Source organism: Apteryx mantelli, chromosome 18 (assembly GCF_036417845.1).
Source record: "Apteryx mantelli isolate bAptMan1 chromosome 18, bAptMan1.hap1, whole genome shotgun sequence".
Lineage (NCBI taxonomy): Eukaryota > Metazoa > Chordata > Aves > Apterygiformes > Apterygidae > Apteryx > Apteryx mantelli.
Genome location: NC_089995.1, coordinates 4,073,988 through 4,096,387, shown reverse-complemented (window position 1 = coordinate 4,096,387; position 22,400 = coordinate 4,073,988). Strand labels below are relative to the sequence as shown.

The 22,400-nt window shown below is 36.8% G+C and overlaps 1 protein-coding gene across 3 annotated transcripts in view; it reads right to left on the bottom strand.

Annotated features, from left to right (window-relative positions):
- ITCH (itchy E3 ubiquitin protein ligase) overlaps window positions 1–22,400 on the bottom strand; it is a 67,518-nt gene that overhangs the window by 13,744 nt on the left and 31,374 nt on the right. For all 3 annotated transcript variants that reach the window (XM_013944783.2, XM_067308007.1, XM_067308008.1), the window contains exons 4-15: window positions 20,642–20,766; window positions 19,145–19,282; window positions 16,874–16,916; window positions 13,557–13,726; window positions 11,829–12,063; window positions 10,753–10,848; window positions 9,196–9,370; window positions 6,606–6,672; window positions 4,626–4,710; window positions 3,222–3,350; window positions 2,489–2,561; window positions 1,424–1,495 (exon numbers count right to left, since the gene is read on the bottom strand). In XM_013944783.2, coding sequence (XP_013800237.1) covers window positions 1,424–1,495; window positions 2,489–2,561; window positions 3,222–3,350; window positions 4,626–4,710; window positions 6,606–6,672; window positions 9,196–9,370; window positions 10,753–10,848; window positions 11,829–12,063; window positions 13,557–13,726; window positions 16,874–16,916; window positions 19,145–19,282; window positions 20,642–20,766 — 1,408 coding nt within the window. The remainder of the gene's footprint in view (window positions 1–1,423; window positions 1,496–2,488; window positions 2,562–3,221; window positions 3,351–4,625; window positions 4,711–6,605; window positions 6,673–9,195; window positions 9,371–10,752; window positions 10,849–11,828; window positions 12,064–13,556; window positions 13,727–16,873; window positions 16,917–19,144; window positions 19,283–20,641; window positions 20,767–22,400) is intronic.

The window sequence follows — 22,400 nt, the reverse complement described above, 5'->3', positions numbered from 1 at the left end:
GCAATGAGAGACGCAGAATTTGGAAGAAAAATCTGTATTTTAAAATCTCCCCTATATGTCTGTAGTTATTACAATAACTTTTATATCCCCAATAGAAATACCTGCAAATGATAAGCAATTAATAAGCATAAAAAAATTTGCTCAGATCTTTGTGATTATATCATCTAAATTACTGATGAGACACCCTGTTTTCTAGAGTAAATCTAGGTTTGCTGATATCTACATGATTACATAATCTATCTCTTTTGATTCTTTTCAGTACAATATGATTTTATTACCTTTGCAATTATTGTAAAAGGATAAAGTGCAAATTTAGGAATTAAGGCTGCAGCCAACTTTCCGTTACAGGATTTACTTTGTCCACTTTAATCCCTTTTATTTGAAGCCATTAGTGTTCTAAAAGGCAAGAATAGCCAATTGCACTAATATTTATTGCTTCTGCTAAGCCAGTTTACAGTAATTTGAACAGGAAGATATTAAGCTTTATTTAAGAACATGTTTTCTTGTCTCCAAACATATTATTCTATGTGTATGAATTTCCTGCCTTGACACATCAATGATAATTTCTAAGAAATGAAGTCTGAAGATATATAAGAAGATTCATAAAACTCAGCTATTGACAGTAAAGACAGAGGAAGCTAAAAGCTCCTATCTTCTTAGATAAGGTCTGCATTTTCTTAAGTTACTTTTAAATCAGAAAAATACAGAAGTGGCCAGAGGAATCTCATACTGTTTTCCCTGCACTTCCAGTCTTATTTCTATGTATCTTGTTGGACTGACAAACAGCTGCTTTCTGCTTCTACTTAACAAAACAACAGGAGCGATTTACTGTCACAATGAGCATTCAAACAAATTCAAAAAGTACTTCAAAAAGCTGTAGAACCATAAATTTTAATCATGGTTTAGGTCTACTGACACCGATGAGATTTTTACTACTAATAATCTAAACGTAACTAATAATTTTGGGTTTCTTTTAATCATTTCATTACTCTTTTAAAGACCCACAATATCTAGAATAAGATCAACATATCAATATATTCTGGTACATTACCATGCTTATATGAAACACTACTAGCAAAATGTGCCCACAAAAAGAAGCTGAACTGATAACTTCCTGAGAACGGGTAGCTGTTCTCCCACTGCCCTCCCCTCAAAACGAGCTCAGCAGATTTAAAAGAATACTGAGCTACGTAATCACTGTCTCTGGAAACAGTCAGGTGGATCCAGGACTTCACATTTTAGCATGATCTTCTTATACATAAGCATAACTGTATGCTAAACACACTATTTTAAGCATTAGTTTTTGTTTCTGTCGCTTTAAAAATAATAGCAAGATGTTAAAGGATCAAGAACGACACCTGACTATGAAGCTCATCAATCCAACTTTGCAAAACCAGTACTAAAATATGTTTAAATGAAATACCTGTTGAAATGAGTCCTCAAATAGTGTTTTTCTGCTCACTGTAATCTTTATGTGTTGTGGCATTGCCAGTTGCTGTAATGAAATATTTTTCAGAGATGAAATGCGCAATCACCTAAAATTTCTAATACTATGTCATGACTGTTATTTGTTGTATATGTTGTTTTAAGAGGTACAGGTGAATTTCACTAACCCATATAAAATAAAATCAGTAATTAATATATTCTGAATTTTAATTTATTCCAAGAACAAACTGTTTCCAATATTGTTATCTACAGTGAGGTATATAGGACCTCCTCACACTGCCTTGAACAGGCTCAAACACTTTATTCTTACAAGACATAGGAAAGCATTAAGATCAACAATATATTTTAAGTTAGCAAAGCCTTCTATCTCAAAATTTAATAAAAATTAGAGAATTTAGGTTATTCTGCACAAAATTCAAAGTGAAAAATTAAGCAGGCTAGTGTCTCTGCTATTTTTCAAAGGATAATTCACTGACTCTTGAAAATTGCAATATTTAAACCCAGGAGTTTTTCATAAATACTAAGTTTCTTAATCTTTTGATATATGTAAAGTTTAAAGGACCAAGACTGACATAATAAATTGAAATTCTGTTAGAATATGCTAGCCTGCAACACAGTATATTCTTCAGTGATTAGACATACATGTTCTTTGTCAAGTGCTCTGCATTTTCTTCTGGAAGAATGTATTTGTGCAGAAACTAGATCTCCTATTAACTGTATTTAAAAATCACTACTGTGCTTTCCTATAATCCTTTATTAAAAGCACAAAAAACCCCCACTATTCTGAAGCCTACCACTTTCCAAAAACACTGTAACTAAATTGATGTCTTCCTTTATTCTAAAAGGCTTAAAAGACAGCCCTCAGCTTACCTAGCTTTGAATCTTACATGAGTTTACACAAGGCCTGTATTTACCGCTTCTTAATTTAACTCACATTTAACCTTAAAGTAGTTCAATTAGCTTTACTTGAAAGGTATCAAAGAGTCCACTTAAAGCAAGTAAACAAACAAGCAACAAATATCCCCAAGAAATAATTCTGTACCTGACACCAGAATCGGAAGTACTGAACCTTTGCCTTGAAATCACGCACATAAGCTATCTGGGGTCCGTTGTCTCTGAAACCAAAAGGAGAAAAATGAATTTCAGTGTTTTGGTAATTTAAGAAATAAGTCTGCACGTTTATTAGTTAGGTACTTAGGTTGTTTAGTTGGCTACAAATATATCTAGTTGGAAGATTCTTATGCAGTCACAATTTTTTTTATTTTTGGAGTGTAATTGGCTTGTATAACTAAAAAAATCTTATTTGTAATATTGTGGGATGCAAATGCAGTATTTATTAACAGTATCTGATTATTAAGTGCAAACAAAAGGATTCTAACAATTAGGGTGGGGTGACATTCAGTTAATTTAAGTTGGGAATCAAATTGTTTTTAACTCCATCCTCATTCCTGAGAATCAAGGAAATAAAGGCTTGACTGTACATCTAAAAAGTAAGACCAGTAACTAGAAGGAAGAAAGGGATCTTGTCATCAGAAGGACTGATGGAGCCCCTCCATAACTCGCAAATCTTATCTAGTATTTGGCAAGACGGATTCTGAAGTGCTCAGAACACTGCCTTCTGCAGGGACAGTGGAAGAAAAACTAGAAAACTAGGAAGCTTTGCTACTTGCCAAACCTCCTGCAAAAGCCATACAAAGAAAAGAAAAAAAAATTCAAAAATGTTGCCTGTTAAACTTTACTTTTAAAAGCCTAATACAAAGTTTAAAAACACTTACAGAGCAGACTTGCCCGTGCGGGGATCTATATACGTAGTGGTTCTTCTATTATGATCAACAAAATATGGAATACCATCCACAGTAAATCGCATTTCCCAGCCTTCTGGTAAGGGTTTCTCATTTAATTGACTGTGGATACAAGAAAATATATGGTAACTCATCAACTTTATACATGAAGTTAATTTATCAATACTTGAGACAGTAAAAAATTTAGCAGAACTGAAAAAATGACAGATTGAGAAACTTTCTATTCAACATTTATTCAGCTTGTTTTTATCTTAAATTTTAATGTCAGCTATCACAAAGAGTGAAATGCTTATTTAAACAAGAATTAGCTCATTCAGTTGCACTATCTGGAATAACAGCAAAAAGAACTTTGGGGAAAAAAAACTTACATAAATTTTATGGATATTTCCTCCACTTAAGTAATAGAGTTTTATCTTCTAGCTATTAGACTTTTATTCTAAAACTGACACCATTTTAATGAGCTTTTGGTACCTCATATGTAATCACAGTAGTCAAAAAGGGGTTTCAGGGTGATCAAAATAAAAGAATATCAAGAAAATACAAATACCGATCTTGTATAATTTTTGGTAACTTCCAACTCAAGTTTGGTATAAACATAAATGGATCTCGATACAACTGGAAGGCCTGAGTAGTATCACTCCACCACAGCAGTCTCAGATCGTACTTTCCTCCACAGAACCACATGATAGGACTATGTTTCCAACTGTAAAGCCAGAACTTTTGGTTGTTGGGTTGCTACTAAAAATCATAGTGCTTTTCTACATGGTCAGCTGCTGCAGATGTGATAGATGGAAAGGTGCCAGTGCTGGCTAAAACCAGCAGCCCCTGCCCACATATTAGGTCATTTCATTCCCTCTCCTCTTATTCCTTCTACGGGGACAGATGAAGTTTCTTCACCAAATGGAATTTTTCAGCTCAAGCATGGAGGAGCTGGGATAGAACATCTCCAACCTCGTGCCGACGCTCCCCACTTCAAAGAATCAAAGTAACTGAACTGCCCCTGTCTTAATCTACAGCCTGAAGTTTGGTAGAAGGTGTTTTGTTTTGGTTTGGGTTTTTTTGGGGGGGAGTGGGGGAAGGTGCTGCAGCTTTTTGGAGTTTGTCTACTTTCTTTCTCTCTCTTAGTTACTAACTCTCTAATAAATAACAACATATCACTGTTTAACAAGACATTCCTGATAATTGTGCTATTAGCAAGCAACATTTTGACAGTTTCTATTTCGTCTTGTACTTTTGCACATATTTTAAGGGACACTCTGAGAAGTCTGTATAGGACAACCCATCTTTCAGCTGTGAGCCATGTCTCCTAGTTCTCAATGTCACCACTTAGTTAATTTGTCATTCCAGATCTACGTGAAACTGTATCTGATTTCTTACCCCTGACTCCTGGGATCTTCCCACTGAGTAATACGTGTGTTGTGATTGACAAAATACACTCTGCCATTGCTGTCAGTTCTCTTTTCTGAAAGGAAGCAAAAATTGAAAATATTTCAATACCTGCTTAAAGTATTGCTCAGACTACATCAAATTAAAAAAAAAAAAAAATCAATAGCCCCTGCACCAGCCTCTGTCTTTGAGTTTCTCTGTACCTACTTTGACTCAACATCTTTTCATTCACATGGACATTACTCTTTAAGATTCCTGTTGCTGAATAGACTATATTAGCAGTCAGTACTATTAAGATAATCACATGAAACTTCACCGTCACCTATCCTGAATGAAAAGCTGCACTGAAGCGTTCACGGATAAGTTCCTTATATCCTAAAGCTTACCCTGAAAAGCTCACCTACCTACATCTGCACAGCTTATATGACGAAATCTTGATAACAAGTCAGATTCTGAGTATCAGCACAGCATAGATATTTGCGTGAAGGAAAGTTCAATGTGGGATATTTACCTTCACCAGATCTATTGGCGTACTGCTAAAAGTTTTTAAAAAGCTTTTTCAGATATTTTTCAAAGCTAAAAAATTAAATAGATTAAAATATTGATAAAGCTGAAGTTTCCATTTAAAGATCACTTACTATGCTATTTGTTTTTTCAATTAGAGGAAAAAATTAATTGGAAAAAAACAAAAATGTAAGCTGTTTTCTCCACAGGTGCTTTGATTATTGCTGTGTACCTTACATACAATATAGGTAGCAAACACAAATATTTAAGAGACATATATACAAGTATCAGGAAAGTACACAGCCATATGAACAGTGGAATAATCCTTCATATTCAGAAAAAAAAAGATCAGTGCACATTCCAGGAAAATAGACAAATTCTTTCACTCAAATAGTTAAGCCTATGCCCATGATTGAAACTTACTTATGATAAATGCCATGATTTGGTCTTCTGGCATCATTCTGCAGTTCTTTATGATTTTTTTTATTTAGAGTGTTGCAAAAGTAACACAGAATATAGAATCCAAATTATAAAACCAGGCCAAAATCTGACTACAGCAGGTAACAAGCTTCAGTTTAGAAGAGAGGTTTGGAAGTAGACTCTTGTCCATAGAAGTTATACTGATAGCAAACAGTACACTGTGGAAACTCAGCTTTGTTGTTTCCTGGGCCAATTTCAGCCTAACAAACAACATTTCTTGAAATGTCATATAGATAGTGCAACAAGGCACAAGTGTGGGCACAACTATTTTATGACATGAAATTGCATCCCTAACTTAACTAAAAATCCAAGTAGCTATGTTTGAAAAACCTTAAGACAAAAACTAGGTCTAGCTCTGCCAAGTAGGGACATTTAAATTACATGACTCTTCAAACTTTGCCTACACATCATGAATATCATTGAATTATTACATATACTTCATAGTCACCTATCTGGTCAGGAATTAGTTTACACTTACATTTTTGTACACAAGAAAGCAGTTATACTAATTGTAAATTGTTAGCAATGTAAAGTGCAAAAAATCCCCAAATTTATTTTGGAGGGAGGGGGAAGTGAAGATGGGTGCTTATTAGTCTTTACAAAAACTTTTCAGACCAACAAAACTCTCCAAGAATTCACTATATAACGGGGGGGGGGAGGGGATGAAGGGAAGGAAGGGAGAAAAGTCCTGCATAATGTAAATACTGAAGATAATGATGACAGTATGAAAGAAGCCATACAACATGGCAGTTACTGGAAGCAAAACAGTATACTTCAAACTTTTAAATCTATTTTGGAACCACTCATCCTTGTCTGGACTTGGTACTTTAACAGCACATTTGATTAGATTTAATTTAAGAAGATTTTAAATATGGATTTTCACACACACACACACACAAAATCTAAAACAGCTGACAAAATTTAGCAGAAGCATGCTTTAATGTTTAATTAAATTACATTACAAAACATTGTTTCAGTCAGTCTTACCCCATCCATGTGGCAGAGGGCCAAGAGGATCAAACTCTTTGTTCTGCGTGGAAGAAAAGTCCTGGTTCTGCAAGTCATACAACAAATGGTGCATTAATAACTAGCCATTATCCATTTTCTTTCCAGATGTTCTAAGTGTAGCCACCATAAATTATTGAAGTAAATGCATTTTTGTTAATGTTACATATAGCAAAGATGCCAAAAAGCTTTTTTTTTTCCCCCCTCTTCACAGAGAAGCCTTAAGTTCATTATAAACTGATCTTTTGGGGGGGGCTCTTTTACTTCTTGGTACTAAAGATTGAAAGCTCTTCTGTTAGCTAATTTTACAGCAGTTGGCATGGTTAATTAACTTCAGTGCCAAGAAAATAAATATTCTTTGTGAAATGCACCTTCCTACACAGAAAATCAGTACAGTGGTACCCAAAACAATCAGAAAGAAAATCACTTCATCACACAGTCACAGAATGGTTGAGGTTGGAAGGAACATTTAGAGATCATCTAGTCCAACTCCCCTGTTCAAGCAGGGTCACCTACAGTACGTTGCCCAGGACCCTGTCCAGGTGCCTTTTGAATATCTCCAAGGATGGAGACTAAACAGCCTCACTGGGCAAACTGTTCCAGTGTTCTGTCACCCTCACAGGAAAAAAGCGTTTTTTTCCTCATATTCAGACAGAACTTCCTGTGTCTCAGGTGGAGCCCATTGATTCTTGTCCTGTCACTGGCCACCACTGAAAAGAATCTGGCCCTATCCTCTTTACATCCTCCCTTCAGATATTTATACGCATTGATAAGACCTCCCCCCTCAGACCTCTCTTCTCCAGGCTAAACAGTCCCAGCTCTCCCAGCCTTTCCTCACGTGAGAGATGCTCCAGGCCCTTAATTAATCATCTTAGTGGCCCTTCACTGGACCTGCTCCAGTAGCTCCATGTCTCTTTTATATTGGGGAGCCCAGAACTGGATGCAGTACTCCAGAGGTGGCCTCACAAGGGCTGAGTAGAGCAGAAGGATCACCTCCCTCGACCTGCTGGCAACGCTCTTCCTAATGCAACCCAGGATACAATTAGCCATCTTTGCCACAAGAGAACATTGCTGTCTCATGATCAACTTGTTGTCCACCATGACCCCCAGGTCCTTCTCCGCAGAGCTACTTCCCAACAGGTCAGCCCCCAGCCTGTACTGGTGCAGGGGGTTATTCCTCCCTAGCTGCAGGACCCTGCACTTGTCTTTGCTGAACTTTATGAGGTTCCTCTCTGCCCATCTCTCCAGCCTGTCCAGGTCCCTCTGAATGGCAGCACAGCCTTCTGGCGTATCAGCTACTCCTCCCAGTTTTGTATCATCAGCAAACTTGCTGAGGAGGCACTCTGTCCCTTCATCCAGGTCATTGATGAAGACATTAAACAGTATTGGCCCCAGTGTTAATCCCTGGGTTACACTGCTAGTTACTAGCCTCCAGTTAGGCTCTGCGCCACTGGTCACAACCCTCTGAACTCTGCCATTCAGGCAATTTGCAATTCACCCTCACTGTCTGTGCATCTAGCCTGTACTTCCTCAGCTTGCCTATGAGGATGTTATGGAAGACAGTGTCAAAAGCCTTCCTGAAGTCAAGGTAGACTTCCACTGCTCTGCCCCCATCTACTCAGCCAGTCATTCCATCCTGGAAGGCTATCAGGCTGGTTAAGAAAGATTTCCTCTTTGTGAATCCATGCTGACTACTCCTGATCACCTTTGTATCCTTCATATGCTTGTAAATGGTATCCAGGATTAGCTGCTACATCACAGGGATTGAGGTGAGGCTGACTGGCCTGTAGTTCCCTGGGTGGTTTTTGAACTCTGGAATGACATTTGCTTTCTTCCAGTCCTCAGGCACCTCTCCTTTATTTCTGCACTCAGTACAGTTCTCCCTACTGCCATGTATGAGGTACATTTTTACTCCATATACAAACAGTAATTTAGAACCTACAGCATTCTTGATAAACTTGTAGCTTTATTTGGAGCTATCTAAAGTCTAAAGTCTACTATTCAAGAGAGATAAACATTGGATTTGAAATTCTGGAATGGTTATTTTAAATCCCCTTGCTTTCATAACATTCACTGCACATATTACATTTTACCTAAGCAGGAATAATCTGTTTCCTCTGAGCTACCTTTCCTTCCTGGTCTTTGGCCAAACCAATGCAAGACACGATATAAATAAAACAGCTTATTACTAAGCCGCAGTTTGTTTTGAACCATTGGCTTTTGTCAATATTGAACATGAATTTTACCAAAGAAATTTTGCACCAGCTATATTCAGCTGACGGATAAAAACCATTATACTGCACATGCTGCCTGCAGCTGTTGCAAGGACACAAGCTAAGGTTACCAATTATATGGCAGGAAGTAACAACACACACAAAGGTAGAATATATCACGAAGAATAAGACATACCATTGAAGTCTGATATCTTTTTTGGGAATGCTTGCGGTAGACTTTTCCCAGTAACAAAGTACATACACAGTTTCAAAATGCAGAAGAGAGAGGGAAATTATGATCTAATAGATTGAGAATCTGGAAAAGGCATTTCTCTCAACTTCAGCATTACATTCCTTACCCCATATATAAATCTTTGATTAAATTGCTGCATAGCTCCTTGAAGCTGACTGCGCTGAAGCTGCCACTGCTCGTAATTCCGGACAGATTCTAACGTTGGTCTCTGCCACGTGGTTGTTCTAGTGAAGTGGTCAACATAATAAATTCTCCCCATGTTGTCAACTCGTCGCTCCCAGCTTTTAAAAAAATTACAAGCAACAGTTCTCAATAACACACAGTAATTTTAAAGGCTAAGAAGCATTTTTAGGGTCAGACTAATTGCAAAGCAAAGAGATAGTACATTTGGAACTGGATATAAAAGTATGGACTCATCAGCAGACATTTTTTCCTCCCTTTACCCTCCATTAAAATTGTAAAGAGCTAAAATTCTTTCTGAAGAGAATGACTTTTACTTTGTTCCATGGTATACCAAATCAGACTCATACCATTTACTGTGCTTTCAGTTCTTTTAAAATAGTTTCAGAGTAGTTTAAACCTACTTTTCAAGTGCTACATAAACCACTGTCATTACTGTACTGTTATTACTGCATTTATCCCTCCCAACCCCTGAAGATAATAGTCTTCTGGTTTCTCCTAAAAAACTGCAAAAAACCCTGGCACACTGGTCTGTACTACACAAGATTCCCTTATGCCCCTTCTGGCACAAGTTCAGTCTGATTTAGCACAAACAAGGAATGGCTGGGGGGGGGGTTTGGTATGGGGGGAGTTTTTTTTGGTTTTCAGTTCATATAAGTTATTTACAAAATTTGAGTGAAAACATGAAGGTTTTGAATAAGTTTTAGTAACATGATAGTCAATCCTGTCACAAAGTTTAAGACCAATTGAGTACGACAGGTGGGCTACCTTCATGAGACTTTCTGCAGGCTTGATTTGCTCTTTAAAATCAAGTTCTCCTTACCATTCTGCAGGCTTTTACTTTGTAAACTGTATAGCTAAGTGTGAATGACTTGAGTACGAATGAAGCATAACAGTACAATTCTTACGTTTTCCTTTCGTTTTTGAAAAAACAAGAAAAATAGAACAAAATGGGAACACAGGCTCTAACAATGACTACACCATTGGCGGTTCTGACACTAACAGCTGGAAAAATCTGATAACCAAAACTGTTTCATAAAAGCACAGTAAATTAGCAGCTGGGAACCCTGAGACACGATCAAAGGCCTGAAAAGAGTAACCTCAGGATAAAGGGGTAGCCAAGGACATTCTTGCTCAAAGCTAATAGGTTAATCTCAAAACACCTTTTTATAGCTTTGGTTCTCTTTTAGACTTGGGGGCGTCTATTTTCTTCAGCTTGGACCAGTCTCTCAATATACATGCACTTGCCTAATCTTTGACAGTAAGGCTGAATTCCAATTCTGTTATCTTCGACATTCCCCTCCTTCCCGTACTACACACTATTATTGTGGAGCTCATCAGAGATATCCTGCAGCAACTCTTTGCACTGCGTTCACATTACTATTTACAAATATGCTTGCTAGCTTTAGTAAACCGTCAATTAACTTTAGATAAATCCAGTCCAGACATATCCTAAACAATCAGATGACTTTTCCTGACTCACCCTGGAGGAAGAGGCTCTGGCCGATCCCACGTGGTTCTTTTTTCAACGTGATCTACATAGTATACTCGACCATGTTGATCTACTCTTTGCTCCCAACTAAAAATAAAACAATAATTTTATCTTTCCCCAGATAAAACTGTTCCAACCATTCATCTACTGCGCAACTATGAGAAATATTATAAACAAGCATTTTATAAAAACAAACTGCAAGTAAAACACTTATAACTAATATTTGGTTCATGAGATGCACCGAAATGCTGTACAATATACAGTGGTATGACGTCCACATTAACAGTAATTCTATTTCAACATGACAAAGAATAAAAAAAAAAAAGTTCTGCACGACTGCCTGTTATGGGAAAATGAAGCTAAATTTCATGCCTTCGCATACAATTTTAGAAAGCAATGAAACAGTGTTTTGTATTGAATATCAAAACAGTGTAACCTGTTGAGCATAATCCCATGTTAGAATAGTAACATTCATTTAATTTAATTCTCCCAAATAGGCAACTTTTGCACAGATCATATATATGCAGAATTCTTCAGAAGGGCACTGATGATTTATTTTCTGTATATGCAGTATTTGGGATGCTGACTTACTTTTTTATTTGTATTAAATATAGCATGGGGGGAAAAAAGCATATTAATTTACTGGTTCTATTGAAACCGAAGTCATAAACTGACAACTGATTTTTTCAAGACTGCTTTTGTACTTCAGAATTACTCTGTGAGGTAAGTGAAACCTCTCCCATGTACTGCTTCAACTGCTGGCAAATTAAGGCAGATAACATTTCACCAGTTACACCATTCACATTGGGAAGTCTTTGTTTTCCTACCAAACCAAAGTTATGAAAACCTCCAAACTGAGTATTGGGGGGATATTTGTTAATGAGGTAAAAGCCTGATGTTACGAATGTTTTGTTTTGTAATACCTACTGTAAGTAAAAAGAGACAAAAAAAAAAGAAACAACAAAAATCCAATCCCTCTCACCTCCCCCCAAAAATTCAAGCCTAAACCAAATGAACAGATGTGTCACCACAAAAAAAAATATAAAAAAAAATCATTGAGCTCCTACCCAGGTGGAAGAGGACCTTGGCTGACTGTAGTAAGTGCCTGAGGTGGAGGATTTACTGGCTGGACTTGTCTTGACACTGGAGGTGTGGTCAGTGCAGCAGTGGCAGGAGCTGTGGTTCCAGCTGTTGCCCCCTCGGGGCTCTGTTCTGAAGAAGCACTTGCAGCTGTGCCCGGCAGCGACCCTGCACTGGCCCCATCATTTTCCGTGGACGTGGATGAAGGACCATTGGCACTTCCTGTGATATCAGAGATAAAATCGGTATTTCAGAGTGCACACATACAGCCACATATTTTGCACCTTACACAAAAACTCAGAAGAAACTTTGTCTTACGTCATAGAAATGCTTTAATCCAAGAATTGCCATCAACTGCCCAGCTTTGGGATTTCTGATAGGATATATAATCTTTACCAAAACAAGTTGTCTGTATTCTGTAAACACTAAATAATTATAAACAAAAACCTTCTCGCTTGCACTGATAAGCTAGCTATTCATCATTCATTACTTGTAATCACTTCAGATATGGTAAACATAAGATTTCCAAGAAGAGACCTGACATCTGCATGCGAAGAAATGGGGGGGGGAAGGGGGGGAGCAGGGGGAGAGAAACAGATACAAAGAACCAAGTGAAAATATTTTAAAAATGTATGTCATTTGTGGGGGCGGGAGGCGAGAGCGATTAAAAGTTGTATACAAGTCAGGCCTTAGTACTGAACTACACCGCATTCATCTTTTGAAGCAGTTACTATAGTCCAGTTTCCCAACCAGACTCAGCATTTCAGCAACTGCTGAAACTACTGGCAGTGTATGAGGATGAAAGAGTTACCTAAAAACATTTATCGACTAACTTTGCAGGAGTACTTTTTTCCTCTGAGTCATTCTACTTCATGAGTATGCATGAAATTCTGTTTTGCTATTCTTCTAGGATTGCCTAGGCTGCATTAAAGGATTGCCATTCAATGTAACTGTTTCTCAACCACATTTAATGGTTCCCAGTTCCTAGTAAGCCACTAAGATGGTCTGTTCTTTGCTACAAAGACAAAAGGGAGTCTGCTAAAACCCCTTAAAAAGCAACTCTGGTAAGGTTTTGGAAGCACTCTACAACAAAATACAGATGACATACAGTACACAGCTACGGATATAGCTTAAGATGGATTGCTTGGGGAGCAATCAGAGACCAAGTTTTAAAATTTAAAAGAAGTGTTAAGAATCGTAGCATTTAAATAATCGGGTAACATAAAAAACATCTACCTGTTTCAATGCAAGAGTAATCAAAACATTAAGCGCTGCTATTTAAAAGACTAACTAGAATTGTAAAAACAAATCACTAGTCTTTCAGACCCAATATTATCTACTTTGGACTATTCTGTGAATCCTTCAGTAGATTTCTTCCTAATGAAGTCTCATCAAATTCAATGGGATGTCTTAGGGCAGTGGTAGCACTCTCTTATGTTCTTTTGGACCAGCTCCACTATATTTAGCATCATTTATCATTGCAATCATTCTTTAGCAGACACTGAAGCAAGAAATTTCTAATAATAAGAACAATGACTAAGCAACATATATTGAAGGCAAGCTACAAATAATCATTTAGAAATAATCTGCCCACGAGAAATTTGCTCTGAAAAATGTAGTATTTCAAAAACAGTACCAGAACTGGCTATGTTCATTCAAACAGTGTGTAGCTTATAAATAGCTCTGAAATGAATGCCTGGCACTAGAATACATACCAGCTACTGAAGTGGGTCTACGGGGAGTGGGTGGAGGTGGTCTAGAAGGCCTGGGAGGTCTAGACGGTTTATAGCTTCCATTTGAGAGTAATGGAGAATCACCGCCATTAACAGTCTTGTTTTCACTGGGAGCTGCATCTTCACAGCTTTCAAGGCCATTTGAGTTAGTCCTTTGCAGCAAAAGACAGAAAGGAGAACTATTGTAAGAACTTATGGAAGACATTAAATTTTAATGGAAGACACTAGAATGCAACAAGGTAAGATTCTTACATTCATTAAAGATGACAAAAAACTGTCATTACCATATATTTGTATAAACATACTAAGCTGTATGAGGCGTCAATTGACGAAAAGGTTGTGAGATATATACATATATTACTAACATTTATTGCTGAAAATTCCTTTTTCATTTCCCAGTTCAATACACCTGCCCTTTGGTCCAGTCTCTGGATTTTGCTGCTGAGCTATTTCCTCCCCTGAATTCTGTTTGTTCTGATGAGACAAGAAGCTAAGACCTGGGAATTGCCTATATGCATTTGCCCCATGGGGCTGGAATATGCTCAGAGCAGACAGTACTCTTGAAAATTTTAGAAGACTTCATTAAGATACACAAATTTTCCCCTAAACTCAGTTCTGGAAGTGCCTAGTTTTTGTTGTTTCAAAACTATCAGTCTGAAGCAGGGCGTAACAGAGAATTTCGGACTTGAGTGTTGAAGTTTTGACAAACAGTTGTGAATTACTATCCTCAACTTTTCAAGCCCTCAGAAACTTTAAAGTTTTCAGCCATCCTGTACTGTTCAGTTATGTTTAGCTATATAGTATTCTGATATACTTGTAGCTCCGTAAGTAGAGTTTCAGGTATCTGAATCCTTATATCCAAAGCATCTTATTTTCAGAATTAGCATGTTCAGTAAAGAGATTATCAATTAAAAATTCTAGTGGATTGACAGCCCAAATACACAGGTCCCTAGTAATAAAACCGTAAGTTACGGTGTCAGCATAGTACCTCTAAAATCTGTGTAACTCATCCTTTTAAATGTGCACAAAATAAAAGCAAGTAGGTAGGCTTAATTTAAATCATTAGTCATAGAGGATCAAGGAAAATCAATATATATTTGATCTCAATATCAAAATGTCAAATATACCTTTGATCTACATCAGGTATGGTGCACATGATAATTTATACCATACCACATCAACCCAGAAGAAACTTAAAACTAAATGACTGTGCAAGCATGCACTAGTCATTACTGATCTAAAGTTTGTAGGAACTAAAGCCTAGTTTTTCTCAGCTGCAGAAGGCACAGTGCTGTTATCTGAATATGAAAGTCAAAAGCTTAACCTTTTATCTTTCATATATTTGACCTGACACTTTAAGATATAATGATCCATATCAAGACATTTTTATACATATAACAACAAGCACTGATAGACATATTCCAGGTTCAGATCATTGACATGACCATACAAAGGATCCTCAAAATGGACCTTGAATGAACACCAAGATCTCCGCTGGCTGGTACTAAAACTATGCAGCTATTATTACTCAAACACCCAGACATTCTGAATGCCCAAGCCTAGAAAACATTCTTCTGAGGGTGAAAAGAAACAGAACAAAAATAAAACTGTCATGGGAAGACTAGACTACATAGCTAAGGCAGTTATATTCATGATCTATAAAAGAATGGTGATATTTAACTCGGCTACTCCAGATGTCATCCAAAAGTGTCGTGCATTGTACAGATTGTTAAGACACTTGTAGCACTGGAAAACTAACTGAAGTGGCTCTGAGCTCACTGAAGGTTAATCTGTCATGGAGTGTGGTCACGCTGTCGACCTACCAAGCAGCAGGATATGTAATCCCATGTGGAACTTAAAAATTGCCAGTGCTAGACTGCTTCTGGTATCTTATTTAACAAAGCTAAATGTAATTCTAAAACAAACAACAGTGTAAAAATAACTAGTTTACTCACCAGTGAGGATTTTTTACAAGTTCGTTAACCACTGAGAATTCTCAAAGAGGTCTTTCTATTTTGAGACATAGGAAGAACCTCAAGAATGGAGGCTACATTCAACATACCCAAAACCGAGAAATACTCTGTACTTTGGAGTGAGACAATCCCTTTTTAGACTAGTTCTAAACTTCTGCTTGCTTAATTTTCTTTCACAAAAATAAGGTACACTGCTGCTCTACACTCTGAACAGTTTCTCACCGCAGAGACAGTACCACACGTCCTCAAAGCGTCCCACAGAATTTGCCTGTGATACTGAAAAAACTGCACTGAGGTCAAGAATTTTCAAGAGCTACAAATCCAAGAATAATGCATGTGAAAAGATTCACATTTTTTGAATTATAAATGCAAATCAATGTATGAGATTTAGCTTAATATCCGGCTCATTTCAGTTCTGTTTAAGACATACATTTACTAAGCAAACTACTGTGGCATTAAAACATTACTGGTCTCATAGTTGTCAGAACTCTTAACATAAATTGCCATCCTCACAACAGAGACAGCAGAACATGCCTGCACTTCAGCTGCAGAGAGTAAGTCAGCTTAAACTGCCCAGTGAAGATCAGTTAAAGATAATATGCACCGATTGTGTACCTCTTTCACCAATTCTGGTATGGGTCAGGGTAGGGACCGAACAAATTACTGGGGTTATTCACCTCTTAAAACATGCCAGCTTGATTTGCTTCTGGACACACAACCAAATGCAAGTAAGTGTTCTGACACCAAAGTACGGAAGTCCACACAATTTTATAACAGTTTAAATGAAATAGTTAAATCAGAGAGCTTGTGCATAAACACAGCATAGACCTGCAAAGAACAAGTTACCAAATGCAGAGTCAAAAGCTTGACAAGATTTTGAACCGATGTGATACAGTTTTGCTTAATTTTGGAAAAAGGTTTCTATCCTAATATGTTAAATAAAATTGTAATTAATTTGTTTTTAAAGACACTTAACACATTTAAATAAATTCACATCCATAAGGCATTAGTTAAAGTCTTTATAATGCTGAAAAACGTTTTATGATCTCTCCAGTGTATTTTCTCCTAAAATAAAGCTTTATGGGGAGGTGGGGAACGTGAAGGGAAAAATCAAAAGATCATTCAGGTATGGAGGCAAACTGAAGCTAGAAAACAGCTGATACAGAAAAGTCAGTTTAGTATTTGCATGTCCAATGGTTACAGTATTTTTGTTTAAGAATCTGCTTGGATCTTAACAGATACCTTTGCAAGACACAGTCAGAATTTTCTCTCTTTTTTTTTTCCCCCTCTCTCTCAGTACAAAAAAAAAGGAAGAAAAAGTCTTACCGTGCATCATTCTTTACTCTGGAGGTATCATTCTGTGTAGGACCTTAAATACCAGAAAGAAAAAGACAATAAAATTATAAGCAACATCCTGAATGATTTTCAACTTAAAAAGCAGTCTTTAATGCCCAGATTTCCTTAAAATAGCGAGGTGCTACACTACATGCTGCTTCTCTATAGTCTCATTTCAAGGCTGCGTGTGTGTATGTGTATTCGTTTTGTAAACTACTGCTGCTGTGAAGTATAAAAGCAGTAATATTTTCTCCTTATGGAAGATATAACAGGACATTATTTAACTGTATGAATATTCCCAAGCACACACAGTTCAATAATATTCTCTCCTGTTGATGTAGCAATAACAAGCAGGTTTTATCCACTCTTCAAGTGGATCTGGCTTTTCATATTTTCTCCCTTCTTTTGATGATGACAGGGAAAGCAGGTAGGACCACAACTTCTCTAAAATCTTCTCTCCGGATGGCTGGCAAGAAACTGCAAGGCCTTTGCTTTCAGGGGCTCTCTATCCCGGACCCTCCCCTTGCTCTGTAAATTATTTAGCAGAAGGGCATTCAAGCAGGTGCAACTTTTGGCTACTTTCCAAGCAGAATTATAGCAGCTCAGCCCAGATCTGCAAACATTTTGCAGCTGCTTATTCAGCTATCTTGCAAATATTTGCCTTTTGTGCCAGCACTCGTGATACTTGAATATGCAGCACTGAACCGCTCATTCACGTAGATAGCACAAATACTTCAGTTCCACAGAATTAAACAAATGTTATTTAGCAAGGAAGTCTGTTACCAGTTTTGATGGGAACTACGTACAAAGAGAAGAATGTAGTCATGTAAAGGCTTACGGTAATGTGAAGTTAACGGGCCAAGGGAAGTGATTTTAATTCCAGAAACTCAAATATCTTAAATTTAGATTTACAAGGCTATTGAGTAAACAACGTAACTGCCTATGAGCACCTTTAGCTTGCCCAACAAGAATGCACTACGTCTTTGCAAGATTTCATTCCTTCCTCATATGCTCCAGTCTGCTGATCGTTCGGAAACCCTCTGCTAAACTTCCACTTGTTACAAGCCTTTCTTGTACTGGGGAGCCCAAAACTAGACACAGTACTCACTTCCACTACCTGCCTTCCTTCTTCTATTCACTAGCACCTTTTTCTCAACTCAGTAGGTGAATTTCAGGAAAGGGAAGAAGTAAAAGCACAGATGAAAAATAAGTATGCATCAGGAAACTGTTACTTTCACCACATACTTCTATCAACATACCTCAACCTTGCTCTACAAGCCCCATACAATCCCAGTATTCAGCTTTTCTTTACAAAAATAACCCCCCAAGCCCTCAGATCACGTGATCGATCTATTAATCCATCTTCCTTTGAATCATGTTAAAAACTTTAAGAAATGCTAGTGTGCTAATTCAATATTCCTACGATATTTAGGTGGAATTTGAAAGCAACTTCTTTTAGACTTTAAAAAGGAACAGAAAACTAAAAACTGCCTTGCTTAAATAAGCCAATGAACCACCTACCTGGCTGCTATAGGAGACAGTATCTCTGATGCCAGATTCTTCTGGGGAAATAATCTCTTACCTATTCCTAACTTGCACTCTGCATCACCCTCAAAAAATATTCTTTTGCCTGCTCTGCAGCAATGGAATTGAAAACCCTTAGTTGTTATTTTAGTGTAATTACACATCTTACACTTATTCTTCAAGATTTTCAGTTAAAAATTATACTAGTTATCTGAGACTGAAGATGCCAGCAAAACAGGAAAAATAAGTGATCCCTCTCTGCAGCACTCCACAGTTAACAAAGTCTATGAGAACTTTTACATAAATTAAAAGACATATTTCAAGAAAATAAATATAAAACTGAGTTTTCTAGCCAGTAGAATACAACCTCCTATTATTCTGAAATTAAACTGACTTATTTTTATTGCTCTTCTATTTATGATGTTCTAAACATGGCAGGGAGCTGGAGGCTTTCATTCAAGTAAGTCATAAAGGTAGTTTGGAAATGCTAGGTTAACTTACCACCGTCCAGAAAATAAAGATTTGGATCTTATTTGTATTACAGTAAGGCTGAAAATCTTCACTGTGGACTGTGAGTCCACCTCATATAAAAGCACAGACGAGCTCTGGTCTTTATAAACATGAAGTTATAGTGACCACTGATATTTCATTAGTAAAATACTGTGTTAAAGCTTCCAGAAAAAAGCTTTGTATACCAGAGACTACAATCATTGTACACTTGAATTGAGTATTACTCACTTCTTACACTTGAGGCATCACCATTGGTTAGGAGCTCAGGATCTACTTGCATCCCATCTAGACAGACGGACAAATCTCCTACCATTTCTGCTGGTTCTCTGTCGCCAACAAGGTGCAATGTCACAACTACCTGCTCGACTGAAAAAGTACATTAAAAAAATGGAAATTATCTTACTACATGACAAAAAAGTACATTTTATTCAAGAAGCAAATCACAGACCACAGCAATCAAGAAAAAAATCCCAGAACCGCAGCTCTGTGTCCATAATTTTTTGTTTTGTATAAAATTAATCATGCCTAGATATCACTAAAAAGATATTGTTTCTATGAAAAGAGGAAAACTGGAGCATAAACCCATTGCTACCTAAGGAAAGGATCATCATTACAGCCAAAGTTGAGACTCAAGTTTTTGCCCACACTTTGAAGCAAATAGAACAGCTGTCCTCAAAAACCTAAAGTTTGGAAATGTAATTCATATTTTTCTTCGTTCAGGGCAGATATCAAATCTACCTTCAGATTAAAAGATTCCACATTTATCTAATCACCACAAGATCCACAGTTAAAATAAGATTTTGTATCACATCCCTAGACCAACGATACTCGTAGGATAAATGACTCCATGTCACAGTAAAACACAATCATAAGCACGCACTCTCGATGAAATGACTTGAAACAAAATTCACTGAATTACAGCAGGGTATCCGGTGTCATACAGAACAACGTAGTTACCCAAGGTAATTATCGCCCAGATTCAGCAAGAATAACACTGGCAGGAGGACAGCACGCTACAATGCTGCTAACATGCTGCAACTACGATGCACACGCTTGAAAGGCCAGAAGCAAATGCTCCATCGAAGGACAGAAGGCAAGGATGACAACACAAGGTTGTATGTTGTAGCGACATAAATTCTGTAATGGGCTGTAGCATTCTGTATTCCCCTTTCAGGCTTCATAGGATGCACATACCACCTAAAGGCTAAATAGTTCTGAGATGCATGAAATAATACAATATTACCCTTATAACACTGTCTAGAACAGAAAAAATAAACTTCACGTATATCCTGGTCTGGAATCAGGAACACGTCAGAGTTTTTGTTCTTATGTAAAAGGAAAAACACTGTTTTCAATTAGGCTTTCACTCTTGCACATACTAGCAAAGTGAAAAACACCATGTTTTCAATGACATCATAGCAGACTGTGTAATATTTATATTACACATTATATTTACATATTATTTATATGTAAATATTACACATATTTATATATTATTTATATACATATACATACATATACATATGTACATATATGTGTGTGCGTGTATCTATCTATCTATCTCACAAATGTGAGAAAGTTCTTAAATGCAATCTGTAGTAGCAAGAGTCTCTAGCAAAGGGAACTCCTAAGGACCAACAGAGTCTTTAAAGATTTGCACATAGCACTCAAGTTTACAGATGTCTGACAAATTTTGTTCCAAAGTATTTTTCATCTTATACTTACGCTTCATACTGTTTGATTTCAAAGTCTCATGAATATCCAGGGCAGCACTTCCCAGAAGAACATCAGATTTTAGTGTCTGATGGCTCCAGACTCGAAAGTTTAATTTACTCACAGGAGTGACAATTCTGAGAGGAGGGGAAAAAAAAAAAACAAGAAAAAAAAACATGAAGAAAAAGAAAGTTGAACACTGTGTAAAGGTATTTGTTGAATACCATGTGCATGGAACTGAACAATACTCTTCAACTGTCACTTAAAAATATTTTAAAATAAAGAAATAATGGTGGTAACATTAAGCCCTTGCTAATTATGACATTTTAATATGCAGTCATCTTCTTGTTATCATATAGGAAAGATGCATTAAAGTCAAAATTGTTTCAAGATTATTAATAGTTTGAGTACTTTTTTTTAAGGAAAAAACTCACAATTAATATTTAAGTGTAATCAACATTAGAAAAAAAAACCCCACTTATTCTTGCAGTTTCACGTTTTGTGAGTGTTCAGAGCATATGTACCTTGATGTTAGAATTGTTCACATACAGAGGTAAGACAAGTTTGCTTGCTGAAGAGGTTATCTGAAAATTCAGGACTTTCCATAAAAAGGGATGTACCCAAAACTATCTTACATATTTTCAGAGCCGATTGTTCCCCTAATAAGCTCCCACATACTTAAATCATGCTATGACAAAGAATCAGGAATATATACAAAATTATTTAACATTTTACTAGTATACTTCTCGTTGCAAAATGTATTTCCTGAGACCAGAAGATTACATGTTCCATGACTAAATGATTCAAAGAACTTTCCTCGTCATATCCAGGAGCAGGGTGTTTTCCTTTTATGGTATCCCAATCTGATTATGTTCTTAGAGAACAGGTTTCAGGCCTGTTTCAGTTTCTCTCCATTCCAAATCAAATAATGCAAATAAGAGTTCAATTGTTCCCTTCTACTTCCCTTTCATTTTCTCAATGCTTGTCTTAAATTTTAAAGGAGACTTGCTTTATTGATACAAAAATGTGTTCCCTTAAGTTTTGAGAAGCATTACGACAGAGAAACAAATTTATGTCAATATTAGTTTCTGACGTTGTATGAACACATTTCTGTTTTTCCAAAAACATCCCTAACATCAACTTCAGGGTCATGTTTAATATTGATATTCCTTTCCTATAGAGAATATTTTAACATTTTAAAGTACTTTACTTGCTAGAGGCTGGTGTACAAACAGCTGCTTATTTTCTCAGTAGAGCATTTCACTCAAACGTGGTTGAGAAGCCTACACTTCCATGCTCATAGGCTTTTTTGTCTGTTTTTTAACAGGCAACCCCTGCAGGACATGCAGCTCCATCTAACAGACTGCCTTTGAAAAGAAGCAGCTATGGTCCGTATCACTTGCAGAAACCGTTATATTTTTTGTTACTATTCTGAGCCTAAGCAACATGTGTTTCATGAAACATTTTGACACTTAGGCCACTAAGTTCTGTGTAGCATTAGTGGAATCTTCAATGAAGTTGAAATGCATTCAGTGTCTCTTTTCAGCATACAAGGAACAAGAGCAAAAATTGTCCATGTATGACTGTGTGGACTTGGGTAGCATAAGCCACAAACATAAAAATAAAATAAAATAAATAAATAAATAAAAGAAGCAGGTTATAGAAGCTAGAACAACCTGCTCTTGGAATCTTAGCACAGTGATGTGCATGAAGTGCAAAAGGAACGTTTTTTTCTTGATATATTTCTTCACAGTGGAAAACATAAATAAGG